General features: G+C 42.5%; 1 protein-coding gene across 1 annotated transcript in view; it reads left to right on the forward strand.

Moving 5' to 3' along the window:
* Window positions 1-4,606: 4,606 nt before the first annotated feature.
* LOC128448145 (single-stranded DNA-binding protein 3) overlaps window positions 4,607-15,412 on the forward strand; it is a 32,354-nt gene continuing 21,548 nt past the window's right edge. Inside the window, exon 1 of the mRNA XM_053430710.1 lies at window positions 4,607-4,833. Coding sequence (XP_053286685.1) covers window positions 4,778-4,833 — 56 coding nt within the window. The 5' untranslated portion in view covers window positions 4,607-4,777. The remainder of the gene's footprint in view (window positions 4,834-15,412) is intronic.

The following is a 15,412-nucleotide window of genomic DNA, read 5'->3' on the forward strand; positions in this document are numbered from 1 at the left end:
TCAGGGTGAAGAAAGTCAATGTGGTCACGGGTTGCTCAGTGGTTTTACTTTTGCATTGTTTGCCTGAGTGAATTAAAGGCCACCCAACAGAGAGAAAAAAGATGGGAGAAGACGCAGGGTCAAACTGCTCCTGTTTCGATAAAGGCTCCTCCCAAAACTGATATGGGCTGTCCATGTAGAAACACGTAATCACGGCTCTTGTTTTCATATCTCTAACATTAATTCCTTTTGTTAACCTGACGCTGTGTAACTACATACCAGTGATAGATATCCTTCTACGAGCTGTAGTACTTGAAATTGGACTTTTATCCCACTTATCACACATCATCTCTATTATTACTCTAGACCTTTGACGTCAAACCCGTATTACTTTATCAAATGGATTAACCTGTGGCATGTCACCAGTATAAAAAATGTCTCTGTTGGTTGTCTTGATAACTTAGCTTCCCTCTTTTCTGAATATTTTATCCAAGCACACAAGTGAAACCATAAAGCATTGTTGAAATCTTGAAGTGATACAATTTCCCCTACAGCTGGTACATAATGAATCTATGTTTTCAAACCATTAACAAGATAAAAACTTAAACTCTAGACCGCATATATGAAATTTAAAATATTCAGCCCCTGACTTCATTATTGTACTCTAAATTGCTGTTTGATTTATGCAGAATCTAGCCACTGATTAATACAATATCAAATAATTATACTTCAGACCACTGACTGTATATGAAGATGAACAAGATGATCTTTCAAGTGTCTTGATCCTCTCCAGTGGCTGGCTGCAGTGTAGGCCATAAACCCTGCCTCCTCTGTGTTAGTGGATGGAACATGGACCAAACTAAAAACAGTCCATAGCAGGCCGAACCAAAATGAGATGGTTTGGTCTTCTTATCGGGTCACCAGCTTGTCCCGCCTTTACAGTTGTTGCCTAGCAACAGAGCTCTGGACAAGCAAGTTCTTCAGTTGGTTAAAAACACTGAAAATATATTTTTTAAAGCATGTGTACTATTAGCTGTTCGGTTGAGTTCACCCATTTAAAATTAATTCTTCTGTTGCCTCGCTTGCTTCCACCATTACGTATTTGAAAAACTGTGAATCGCAATGAATCATGGGATATGTTGGGCCAGGAAGGATCCACCTGGTGCAGCCTCCATTGCTCCGGGGTAGAAGGATGCATTTGAAGGAGCCTATGAATTCAACAGTCTAGTCGCACAGATGTGAAGCAATTGGTCTTCAAATGCAGCCTCTTAAGGAAACGGCCCCTGACTTGAGACATTATATATATCATATACTGATCAGTGTGAGCAGTAAACTAACCTGATGATTCAACATGCTATAGGTAATTAAAACACGACAAGCACGTGCTGCCTTTAGGCTGACGGCTAATCTGAGATGCTCTTATATGAGCTGGTCCCATTCGATGATATGGAACGGCCGCTGTGCCACCTCCCTGCAGCTGTTTTTTTATTTTTTTAATTGGAGTCTGAGGTGTAAGAGCAGCAGGGAAAGCAGATTGCCTTCAGGTCACTGTGGTGTCAGAGTTGGAATGAGTAAGAATAGCCAATCCCCTTTTAGCCGAAAAAGGAATCAGCTCCAAAGATCTAATAATGACTCAGGCTCTGCGCATGATGTTAAATGTTGAGTTGAAGCTGTGCTCGAACTGTGGGGCGATCGTGTCAGAACACTGAGTCTGACTTGGCACCAGAGACGGCTGCTTAAGCCTCCTCTGTGATATCCAACAACGCCCTTGATTAACTCATCGCTTCTGGTTCCACATTCAACCTCTTCATTTTGGGATTGTTTGATAATCAGGGTCACTAAAGGTTGTGTGTCCTTTACTGCTCAGCAAGATGATTCAGGCTGCACTTTGCCTGAATACAACAGTTAAAACAATTAATAATTAATAAAACGCTGCATAAACTATGACCTGAGACACTGATTATCTATCATCAGACCAAACACCCACCAGTGGATGTTCAAAACAAGCCGTAGCTGAATTCTATTCTTAGTTTGACAGCACTTCTACCAGTGATGAATATTTCAAACATTTCTCAAGCAGCTTCAAGTGTCTGGTCTTTTCACATTAAGCATCGTTTGGGAGATGGTGAAAATGTGTTTTCCTGTGTCCAAATGACCTGTGCAGACAAACTCCAAGATCTGAGCTGTCAGCTCATCAAACAACATGGGTTGTTTGATGAGACCCAGTGAGGAGACACAGATTGCCCTTGTGCAGGAAGGTCAAGAAGTTAACGGTCACTACGATACATTACATTACATTATATCAGAAGTCATTTGGCGGACGCTTTTATCCAAAGCGACTTACAATTAGTGCATTTAACATCTCTGAGGGGCTATTTAGGGGTTCCGTTTCTTGCCCAAGGACACTTCGGCATGCAGATGGGGAAGACTGTGGATCGAACCCTAATCTTATTGCAGTACTGAATAAGATTCCGCGAGAAGGTAAACAAGGAAGTGATGATGCACAACAAGCTGCTCTAATCTACAAAAATAATGGAAGAAGTTAATGATGCCATGGAAAGCACATGATAATGAAGCACAAAACATTACTCTGAATCGTTCTCGACAATGTAAAACATTGAACAATAGGAAGCAGAGGTTCTGTTTCACACCGCAAAGTAACTGCACTCATACAGATGGTCCTTATGGGTTGTTACCTAGCTATCGTAGCATGTATAGGTACATTGCATAGACTGTATGTATGTGCAGCCTTATATCTGTATTCCATCAAATGAGCAGCAGAGGGCGACTCCACTGGTTGCGAAAAGAAGTCAGTTTCTAAAGAAGTCCTTGTTTAATTTCATCGTATTGTAATCAGGAAACATTCTCACAAAGTTTACGGTCTGAAGCGCTAGTTTCAAGTCGCATTCAATACAGAATAATGTTCACTTTGTAAATGAAGGTCACATTTAGTCACAAAATACACAATAAAGCATGGTATGCATTTGGACGTGGATACCATTAAATTGACAGCTAGCACCCTCCAATAGTTGCAGGTCTCACAGACAGGCTCACCGCCCACTCCTCCAAATATGGTTACGATGGTTATTAAGATGGCGTCGGACAAATAGCCAAACTCAAGGCTTCAAACAGCAGCTAACGAGCCAATAGGTTACGTCAGGGTGGCTTTCTACTTGGTACATTTCCTATATGAAAGTGGAGATAATGCAATTTTTATATAATGATTTCCTTCTATAAGATATGTGTATGGGAACAATGATACACTTACATATTGAGCACATTTTAACTTGGAGAAAGATTGTTGTTATGCTTAGGAAAAACAAACTGGCATATGTGACAGCACAAACTCCAATGTGCTGCATGACAGTGAGATGTGCAGCTCATCCATCCGCTAACGTCACTCTCACCTTTACTTTCTGCTTTACTGTACGTGACATGCTTACTCTTGAAAAATTGCTGACACCATCTTAGGAAAAACTGTATTTGACTAATACTTAAACTGCTTTGACCTATAACGCAGCCCGCCACACGGGGGCGAAGTAGATGTTTTGGCTTCACTTATGCAAGGCTGTTGAAACACCCATCTTGATGTAAAGGATGGTGTCCATTTTCAACGTGGAGGAATTCCTCCTATCATGGCGGTGGAAAGTTTACAATGTCATCCATGTGATACCATGTCCCTCTTTAACGCAAACTAATGTCACATCCAGTACACTGAAAATGTCCGTCTGTAGTGACCTTCACATGTGATCTTTTTGAATAGAGCCCATGATTCATTGGTTAATAAAGAATCAACCAGTATGAGCTTTTATGGATATAGTTGTAAATATTTATGTTAACATTTCACGTTATCTAAAAGTTCTGTATATTTTGTTATTCTGTTTATTTATAGTTATTTGTGGTAGAGTTTATAATTAAAATATCCACCGATACAGCAATATCAGACCCCTAAAATCGGTCAGGTCATATTTCTTAACCCACCAACCACAGAGATATTTCTCGTGGCCATGCTACGCTATGAAATGACTGTTTTTTCTTTGACATGGCAACATATGCCACTTTTATTAAGCTTATTAGAAGCTTTCGATATTTTAAATTCATGGGAAAAAGCCGTGCATCACAGAACACATCACAGCGCAACACAATATGGACACAGTATTTCCACTAATCGTCAACATGTATGTAACATGTTCAAACGACGGCGGTGCCCTCATTAGTGTGAGAATATCTTGAGTCAAACTCCTGGAATGTAAATTATTTCTTAAGGAGGAAAAACAAGTATTTTAACCGGCCTCCCCAAAAAGGAGCTGGGGCCTGTACCCAGCATGCCTTTCTCCATCTCCCCTCCCTCTATTCTTTCCTCATGTTTCTGAGGTCAGCAAACAAGAAGTGTGCGTTCCCCTTTAAGGAGCCCCCTCCGTTTGCACAGCGGCGGGGGGACGGGCTGTTCTGCGGAACAGCGGCTGAGGAAAAAAAAAAAAGGAAAAAAAATCCAACAGCGGACGGTTTCAAGTCCCCCCCGATAGAAACTGTGCCTGATTTGTGGCCAATGTTGGAGATGTAAAAAAAAAAAAAAAAGAGAGAGAGAGAGAGACAGAGCGGGAGGGAGGGAGGGAGCGAGGGAAGGAGGAGGAGGAGGAGGAGGAGGGAGTGAGAGAGGGAGGGGAGGTGAGGGGAGGAGAGGAGGGGTGGGGGGCAGGAAAAACACTAAAGGGGTAGCTATGGAGATGGAGCGTTTTCCTGGCTGCTTTCTTTGACAGGTGTTGAGTGGGACAAAAGTCTTAAAACAGAATCCAGCATGTACGCCAAAGGTAAAGGAGCCGTCGTCCCTTCCGACAGCCAAGCGAGAGAAAAGTAAGTGAGCCCCGGACGCACGGACCGGACTTTTTCTTTTTCTCCTTCTTTCACCTGCTTTTTTCTCTATTACTCTCATTATTGGTATTATTGTTGCTATAGTTGTTATCATCGTGCGAGATCATCATCGTGCCGGAGAGAGGAAGAGAGAGAGGAGGGGAGGCAACTTTCTGAAGTAGCTAGTGTAATTTAAAAAACAGCGTAGTGTACGAAAAGTGCGCTCCTGCGTGCGCTTTACCCCCCAACCCTCCTCCTCCTCCTCCTCCTCTGCTTCGACCACCTTAAAGGTGCGACTCTTAAACTTTTCTTTAAATTTGATTTCTACCTCTCCATTGCACTTTTTTTTTTGTGCACGGGATAGCCAAGCCAACACGGTGCATTCGCGCAACAACGTGTTTTATTGTGCAGCAAAGTGCTGCGTTTACACGAGGAGATAAAAGAAGAAGAAGAGGAATAAAGAAGAAGCAGGAGCGCCTTTTCCTTTTTCACTCCGGGTGAAACATGTCTCTGTGGGGGGGTCTGTGCTCGGCTGTGGCTACTCATGCTCCGAGGAAACTTTAGTGAGCTGAAGCTGCCGGATGGTCGGATCATCCCGTGTATATGTGTGTTTTTTACATTTTTGTTAGAAATAGAAAGTGGCAGCTCTACTCCGGAGATGCTCCTGGAGGCGTTGTGGTTGTCAGCGGTGAGGGGGTAAAAGTTTTGTCCCAGTCGACAGTCCTGCAGCAGCAGCAGTGATGGTGCTAAAGTTTGTAGCCTCCACACGCCGCCAAGGAGACTCATGCTGCTCCGAGCATTATTCTGTGGTTCATTATTCTTATAATCAAAATCCGTTCATGAATGTGTTGTTTAGTGTGCGTGGACATATCTGCAAACATGGCTGTGATGCGATTCGAAAAACAATGGAGCCAAAAACAAATTTATATCTTAATAAAATTTCGCAAAAATATTATAATGGTGTTATATTTAGTTTTCAAAAGCATTTGTGGTGCATGCATCCTCGCTTTAAAAAAAATATTATTAAAAAACCCTTTCCAAGCATCCCTCTCCCCTCCATAGACCCCTTCCCACGCCTGCTCTTTTATTTTCATGCTGTCCTGATCACTTCTGTGTGGGACCATCCAGAGCTGGACCTCCTCTGCATCCCGGCACCACCGATCAGCACAGTCTATTATCACCGGGAGCTATTTTTAAAAGCACGAAAACGGTCCGAGGTGAGAGGAGTGAGCAGGGAACCCTGCTGGGATGAAGTAGTGATCTGAAAAAACACTGCCAGGTCCCGGGAGGCTGTGCGTGTTACACAGCACCTCATACAGCTGTAATAGAAAACCAAATTTCTTTAGAGACTATCGCATTTATTTATTTTTTTGATGCATCGCTGTGTCCCATTGAATTGATTAAGCTTTGGAGACACGTTGGCTCGCTTATTTGCTCAGTGTAAGCCTCCTCAAATAGGACTTTGGACACGTGTAGTGCCACCAGCATTTAATTTCACCCTGAAATCACATCAGTTTATTGGAAAATTGAGCAGCTCTCCATGTGTTTGCGTCTGCTGCGTTGAGGTGGAGTGGGGGGGGGGGGGGGGGGGGGGGGGGGGAATCCTAAATGAAAACAGTCCCATGTGGCTTTATGAACAGCAGGCAGCGTGACCTTTGAACCGGCGTATGATGCTTTAATATTGCATATGAACCGCGAGCACGCACGTCGATCTGCTCTTACGCCTGTTTGTGTGCCCTGGCTTCATCGCTCAGTTTGCGACACATTGAAATGAAATGTGTTCTTTAAACACTGTGGGGTATTTTTGACATATTTTTTGTTGTTGATATTCTTGCTTTGCTCTGTTCCATGTGTTAGCCGGAGAGAACTCAGTGCACAGTGTATTCCAAATGATAGTGTAGGAGGATGATTAAATAAATAAATCAAATTAATTAACTCATAAGAAACACAAGTCTTTTGAGAGGTGGAAATGATGAATACGTCTGTGCTGAGGCTGCTCATCTTGAATTTAGCCTTTTGCAGTTCATTGCATCAGAAGCTCCACAGTTAACATCATTTTGTGTATTGTATTTAAAACTGTGTATATATTTAGCGATTAGCTTGTGTGCATCGCTCTCTTAGTCTGTGTGTCACAGGCTGATAGTCGTTGTCCAGGCGTAATGGCCGATGCTTGCCCTCTCGCCCTCACCTGTCCTGTCACCCTAACCTGCCCCGCAGGGCCAACACATGTTTCCTTGTAAACGTGGAGTTCACGACAGCTGCCTCAATGCATCACTGAACGAGCTCATATTCATATTTACATATTCATACGGCTCTTTACATATTCAGATATTGAACAGAGGGTGCCCCGGATGGACCTCTTGTGCTCAGAGGGCTGATAATCGAGTTGTATACTTAATTGAATTAACAATAAATTAGTGGCGTGACCTGTATATCTGCCTCTCCCGGTTTCATAAAGTATATTTGGAATCAGTTCTGGAGAGAAAATACTTACAACACGGTGCTTCAGTGGGAATCAAGTGTCAAACTGTTTTTATGCATCCAACTTGTTGAATGAAAAAGAATAAATGAAAAACTGGTGAAAAAGAAAATTTGTCCTCGTTTGGTACATGAATGCATGATGAGTTTTGTGAACTGCTTCTTTGTGTAGTTTCTTCAATGAAGTTTGGTTGTATTGATAGTAACATTTGACAGTGCTGTATGATTCCATTCTAAACACACTTCAGACGGCGAGGGCTTGCACAACGTGTTTCCTGACGCCAAACTTATAAGTTAGCAGTCGGGTGTCGTCGTGAGTGGCAGCCAGCAGCTGAGGAGTTTCAGGGAAAGTGGGTGACAACCTCAATCTGGAAGCTTTGGAACAGCCAAACATACTGTATCTATATTATTAATGATAATAATAAAAAAACAAATCGTTTTCTTAAAGTTCTGACAGCTGCAGTTTACGTCACATATTGCAGTGTCAGTGTTTCAGGTGAGCTCCTGTTGCGATCCTCCCCATAAAACCATAGGAAACAAAGCTAAGTTTATTTCGTTGTTATAAAGCTGTTGCCTTAATACATGTGACCCGCTGTGCACAGGTGTGCAGCTTTCCACTCTGAATCCTCCAAAAGTAAGAACCCTGTAGAAAAACACATCCTTCTGTGGCACTGAACACTTAAGTTAGCCGCCACCTGAATGCTGCACAGTCGCTTTCAGGTGTAGTAAACAAAATGTTCCAACATGCCGGATCAAGTGTGTATTTAAGCTCACAACTTTGTACAAATGCTCTGTGTTTTTCTTTACATTTTCTGTAAAACCTTGGAACTCAAAAGTTGAATCCCACCTGTTCAGAAGCACGACACAGAGGAGTCACACGTAGGTTTAGCATTATTTGGATTCTTCCACACAGCCAAGGCCTTCGCCATACAAATGGAATCGAGCTGCCCGCTGTCGCTGCTGTAAGATCACAGGTATCAAACATGAGGGGGGAGTGAAGTCTTTCCTTTTCACATCCTTGAAAAGTATTATTGTGAATAGATATTGAGTTAAAAAAAAAGAAAGAAAACATGCTAATAATAATTATGCAGATAGAGGAGAACCTGGTGCCCTTATGACCAAAGAAATTAATTACTCTTCACATTTTCTTACCGGTGTTTTTATTACATTTAATTTGAACAGGGGAAACACAGCCGGTTTAATATTAATGTCACCGTATTATTTAGTCTATGGAACCTCTTTGAAATGTGCACTGATGAATCTGGCTTCTTAATTAAATGTGCCATTCACAGCAATATTTCATTCATGATCAAACATCTTATTTTCTAAAAGCCTGTTTAATAGTTTCTAAAATAATCCTGTCGACACGTTTGTTTTCTAATTCCCTCTTGTTTGTTTGCAGACATTTTTTATGAGTATTTCTTGATTTTTCTGGGAGGGAAAGAAACTTCAAGTGTAAAGTTAATCAGTTTGTTTTGAACATGGGCTTCTTTACATCCTCTACTCCTCCTCTGGCTCCGCCCACGTGTTTACATGCAGTCTAATGGGGATCTTCAGCTCTGAATGCATGGTTTTGATTCTACACAGATGGCACTGCCATCTGCATTTTAGTCTTTTGATGGGAGCATAAAGGGCTGTGCACTAACATAGGCAGGAACACTGCACTAAAAGTAAAGAAACCCCTGATTTAGCCCCGGCACCCTTTGGCTCACTGTGCTCTTCATTCAGACATGTCAACAGTTAATTAATGTTGCCTTTCGTCAGCCGCTTCGGGTGCATCCGCACAGATTTGGTAGTTTTCTCACTTGAAATAAGGAGACAGTATAAATATTGAGGCTACGTGCCTGAAGTTGTTAATCAGTCTGGTTAGAGAGCAAAAGTGTGTGTGTGTCTTTTACTAGAACACAAAGAAAAGTATTTGTCTCAACAGACAACAGATAAGAAGGACTTCACGTTGTTCTCTTTGGACACATTCTTCCTGGTACATTACATCACATGCACTGAAGGTCAGACATTTTCCAGAATTTTTATACAGGGGCTTGTGATAATGCAAATATCCGAGTCAATTGTGCCAGGAAGTTTCTGGAACTTTAAAAAAATTTAGGGGATATGTCTGAGTGAGGCCACGTGAGAATACAGCAGGAACATCTTCAAATTCACAGTGGATGGAAAATTGTAATATTACAAATATGTCAGGATGAAAAAGAGTGTGGCCAATACATGTAGAAGACAGTGCCGTCATGTCCTACCTCCTGCCCTATCCAGACCCCCCCCCCCCCCTCACCTGAACGCTCTACATATCGTCCTGTTGTTGTGAACACGTCTGATAATCTCCTGCTGTTTTCTCCCAATGTGAGCGTCACACTCTAGGGGAATGTCCATTTTCCTTTTCATGTCTGTAAAACACTGTTAACTGTTGTCCTGGTTGACTGCTGTGCTGATAACAGAAGTATGTCAGCTATGTCACTATAATCTCTTATAACACGTCAGAATAAATCTCTCTGCTTTTCCTCCTCCTCTTAAACAAAAGTGTATCTGTGAGTGAAAATCAACAAGTTATTGTTATTATTTGAAGTGTGTGAGGTTAGAGGATATTTACAGGTGAGTCAATAGGTAACGTCTCAGTCAAGCACATGTGAGAGGAGTGTGTGTGTGTGTGTGTGTGTTTGTGTGCGTGTTTGTGTGTGTGTGACCGTGTGTGGATTAACCCGTGGCTAAAGCCATGCATGTTTACATGCTCATAGACCCTGATTTGTTTTGACAAAGGAACTGCCATAACAAAGCCAAGCAAATATAAACAGTGTGTGCAGTGGGAATAAGCTTCAGTGCAACAGCTTCACAGCATCACAGGCGTCTGGAAGAGACACCCAACCTATCATTCACCTCCGAGTGATACATCATTACGTTCACACCTGTTCACCGCCACTGTGTCAGTTCTATACTGCTTTTATAAGGTGTCCATAAATATTTGATATCCCGGAAAAAGAGCGTTTTCTGTTTATTCTCCGCGTGTTACGTTAAGGACGCCGCCGACTCCATAAATTATGCATGGCATGTATCTTCATTCTTCTCTGAAAAAGCATGGATTGTACAGTATGTGAAAGCAGACGCGGTGACGGGCACAGCTTAATCCTCTGCCATCACTTCCTCCACGCATACCTTACCTCACCCTGCTCCTGCTCCCGCTGCTGAATTATTGAAGCCAAGACATGAAAGTTAATTTGCTAACTGTCTGTGCTTTAGCTGGCTAAACTCGGCTGAGAGGCCCATCGTCTCTGGAGGCGGGTGAAAGAAAAGGTGGGGGGGGGGGGTGGATGGGGCAGCCCGGGGGCAAAATGTCAGGTGCGTTTCCTGGGGACGAGGCGATGGGAGAGAGTGCCTTGATGTGTGGACATGGAGCAAAGTGCTAGTTAGGCCACATGAGGTTAGAGGAGAAGATCAGAAATGGTGTGGTAGATTTTTTTTTTTTACAGCCTCAGCTCCAGTAAAAAGCAGGAAAACTGCTGCAACTGATCCTGTAGCTTAAGAGCGGGAGCGTGAGAAACAGACAACAGATGCACCGCTTGGCTTTGTGGTCTTTTGAGTGTAAACTCACACACCAGCTTTACATCACCAGCCTTGATACCCAGTCGGCACTCAAAGCAAAGGTCAAACGCTCTTCCTCCCACTCATCTGTGTCATTTGCTCCGTTCTCCCTTATTGTTAAATTTGCGGACGCCAAAGGAAGGAGAGAGTGAACAGTGCACGAGAGGAAATGTGAGATGTGAGATGCATGGACGGCCGTGCGGTTGTGGTTTGCCTGCTTGTAAGAATCTCATCTTTTATTCCTGAGTGACACGTGTAGCAACAGGGGGGGGGGAAGGAATTCAGGTTCACAGTGTCCGCAGAGGGAAACGCCGCGGCCGTGACCTCCGCTTTCCCTCTGACACAGCTCTCCTGCGCTGAGCGTTCACCTCCATGTCTCCTTTACCTACCTGCCCTTCCTCCGGTTCTGCTCCATCAGCTTGCAGAAGAGGAAAAAGTCTCCTCCCCAGCCAAGTTACACTTACCGCTTCTGACAGAGTAACAAAAGGTGTCCCCTGAAGCCTGGATTGAATGAGTGTTTTTAAATAATGCATTGCAGCTGGGGCAGGTGCCCATCGCTAGGGCATTGAGCCCCTCAGATCACGCCAGGCTCTGCCATAAAATTTTCATTGCCGCAGTGCTCATGGGAATCTCTGTTCGATTCTGTACAGTGTGGACAGGGCGTATAGGAGCTGACGCCTGCCGCAGGGTATTTCACAGTATTTTTTTTTTACACTTTACACCAACGGACTCCCCATTTTACCCAGAGTCTGGGAAAACTTAAATGCCCCTTAACAGTTCAGGGTGGAAAACGGAGGTAAATATTTACGTCAGCGTTACAGTGAAACAAAAAGACAAATCTTAACCTGAAGAAATGCTACATCCAGCCTCATTTCAGCAGTTTCAGTTTGATTCACTCACCAAAATGCAGGAAAACACCGCTGCCAACATCCTGACGAGAGACCAGAGGACCTGTGGACTAGCGAATTATTACCATGTGCTCACAGCTTTTAAGTTTATGAGCACCAGTGGAATATATGTGGACGTCTTTTGTCCTGGGTTTTGTCCCTCAGGCAAGAGGCTGCTTTAACTTCTGCCAAGAGTTTGTCGGGGCCCGAGAGAAACTCTGCAGCCACTACTTCACTATTTAAAAAAAAAAGAAGGTTTGTTCTATTTTCATTCACAATTAACAGTATTTAAAAGCAACATCAGCAGTAATGGACAGCTACTGTTTGTTGGATACTGTTAGTTATTAGCCTTCTTATGAAAATCAACTTATTTGATACTAATTTTGGAAAAGTAGGAAATTGCTTTTCTTATTTGGTTTGGAATAAGAAGCAAAACTTTTGTAAACAGCAACTTCATTACACACTGATCAGTTTCACTTGTGGCCACCGGGACAACTGCGCTTTTTGAGATCCATATTAATCACAAGTATGTATATCTTTTTGTTGGTTTGTTTGTTAGTTAGCAGGATTACACAAAAACTGCAGGACGGTTTACTTCAAAACGTGGTGGAAGGTTGAAGTATGGTCAGGGAAGAACTTATCAATTGTATGTGGATGCGGATCAGGGGCCAGATCCAGGAATTATTTTTCACATTCATTGCGAAATAGGTCTTTTTCAATGTTTTCTGGATGCTGAATTTGTTTGTCTAATTGTCTATTAGCAGTATTAGTCCAAAAGTATATTTCCAAGAAACTTTGTTTAGGAGTCGGAGCATTACCGAAGGAAGACTCTGTGTCGCTCCTGGAGACGACAGTGTGTGGATGATTGTTGGATGTGTGGTCTGTCCAGTCTCCATTCAATGCTTCTTTGTGCTGGCAAAGGTCTCTCTTGTCAGAGCTAATGTGAGTGAGGGGTTCGTGTGTCAAATAGCTGTTGATTATTTTGCTGTTGACACAAAGAAGGGAACAATATGTCATGAAGTAGTTCTTCAGTTCAGTCGATTCTTGTATTTTCGACCTCTTGTCTCTCTCTTGTTTACCCGAGTTAACAAGGAGACAGACATGAGAAGTAAAAAGGTCCAGAGTCCTGTACTTTTTGCAGACCTGCGCCTGCAAAGCTCTGTATGGGACCCGAACCGTTTCCTGTCCTTATCTTCAAGTCAAATCCAGACCTGTTAACATAGGACCCCCCGTCCCGGCCTGACACCCGTTATTAAACACACGTTTAAAGTCTCTTGCATCAAATGAGCTACTCCTGCCTTGTCCTCCTGTTCTGGTGGTTGATTTTCGAATTTCCTCACCCGCTGCCCACCCACGTTTAGTTCAATTTTACCCTTACTTATGTTTTTATATTGATATATGTTTTAACCTGTGACTCAACTTTCGTACCTGCTCCATCAAGGTCCCCACTCAATAAATATCAGACTGATTGAGAAAGAGATTGAGTGATTGTGATTCATCAGACTCAAACAATCTTTTTTTAAGCTTCCTCTTATTTTGCTTCTTCAGTTAAAGAAACAGGCCTTTGTTCAGTCTGGGTTACAGTAGGTTAAGGGAATTGCTCAACATTCGGGAAATACAAGTAGATTTCTGGCAATAGAGTTAGATAAGTAAATTGAAAATCAACATTATCATATCTTTGAAGCTATGGGAGAACGCTATCTTAGCTTAGCTTATAGACTGGGAATGAGGGGAAACGGCTAGCCTGGATCTATCCAAATGTGACATCATCCCTTTACCAGCTCATCTAAAGTTTATGAATTATCATTTTGGATCTTGTTTGTTTAATCCGCGCAAAACGGAGTAGGAATGATCAGGCAGATAGCGCTTGGCAGCGGTGGGTGCATGGAGTCTTGTCATCTTGTTGCCATGACAACCACACTTTTTACCTGCTGCGTGAAAACGAATGAATGAATTTTACTCTGAGTGTCTTATTTTCAGATTTATTCATGGAGAAAGTTGTGTGTTTTATTCTTGGTCAAAATTTCCCTGTTATACTCTTACAACTGTTTTGGGTAGAACGCAGATTAAAGAGATAAATATATGCAGCATATTTTCACTGTCTGCACACATCAAATGACTCCTTTTCATATAAAAGGTTTGTTTGTATAAGCTCATTGAGAGTCGACTCCAAACTCTTCAGCCCTTTGTGTATTGTAGCAGCAATAGTTCTGCTGTTGATATAGCAGGTGGTTGACTCCCAGCAGTTTTCACTAGCACCTCAGTTTACAGTTTATGAACCATATTCAAGGTTGATGGACCAAGTCAGAGGTAAAATGTGATTATTTGTCAGAGCGTTAGATTTATGGGACGCTCAACTGTTCCTCTGTGTCTGCTTTTTACTCTGCAAGTTATCTGTAAAACCTCGATGAGCTGAGGATGTTTATTTGTCAGCCATTTTTCCACGTCTGCGTCTGATGCATGAATAAGCATCAACCCCTTCAATAACAGGAATCCGGCGCGCACCGCGGCAATACCTGAGAGTCCAACTTCAGCCACATCAGAGGATGTCTCTCGTCTCCCCTTCTCTCCGTGTTTCTCTCCGTGTCGACGCTGTTTTGTTTTCAGCCTCGGTGCCTCAACAGCACAGTTTCCTAAAACCACAGGGATATGGCCGAGTGCCACCGAGGCTCTTTAGCTCAGAGCTGCAGAGCTTTACATCACACGTTGACAACCCCTCCGCAGTGAATATGATCTTCATACTGTAAAATCTTGTTTGTCCAAGCTCCATCTCAGATGACAGAGTGATGATTTTCAGCCAGTCGAGCACATTTGCTGGAATCGAGTTGGTGGGTAGCGCGGAATGAAACGAGCGCGACACCTTCAGTGAAAAAGAGAGAGCGTTAATTGTGGAATAATCTTTCACATGAGCACTGTTAAGGTTGGATCACATGAGCTAAACTATGTAGATTCATAAATATCCTGTTTTCATGAACATATGAACTTTACAAAAGGGGTTTGGTTAGTTTCTGAATCAGCAGGAAGAGCTCTGTGTTTTATATAATCTGTCCAGAAAGCAAAGATCCCTGCAGTGACCAGCTGAGATCAGGTGTTTCCCCTTTTTAATGGTGCAAACTGGACGATGCATTCATTTAGAAGATGAAAAGCAGATCTGTCCGATGGGCTGTCTGAATGATGATGAAGGGGTTTCATTTTGATTTCCTTTTTCTTTAAGGTCTGTGTAGGCTTTTCTAGTCTTGATGATGACTCAAAGTGCTTTACAGTACAGTTCTTTTTTGCCATTCACCCATTCCCACACACATTTATACAGTGCATCTATCTGCAGAACTTTTTCTATCAGTCATACAGTATCTTGCCCAACCACAGCCTCCCCTACTACCGGTGTAATGCTCTGTTTCTAAGAGGAAAATTAAGTTTGTACATATGGATGTGCAAAGACTGAGTCGGTTGTTTACATGTGAAACATATAAATCAGCCATTTATCTGGAAAAAACCCAGGAGAAGAGGGAAACCCTCATTATCGAGTCAATTTCTGCAGATAGTTCGGTGAATTCATTTTGAATTTCTTTAGATTTTTCCATCTTTCTTTTTTGGATCTTCTCTTTATCTTTTCTTTTTTCACAATGATTTGT

Source organism: Pleuronectes platessa, chromosome 9 (genome assembly GCF_947347685.1).
Source record: "Pleuronectes platessa chromosome 9, fPlePla1.1, whole genome shotgun sequence".
Classification (NCBI taxonomy): domain Eukaryota; kingdom Metazoa; phylum Chordata; class Actinopteri; order Pleuronectiformes; family Pleuronectidae; genus Pleuronectes; species Pleuronectes platessa.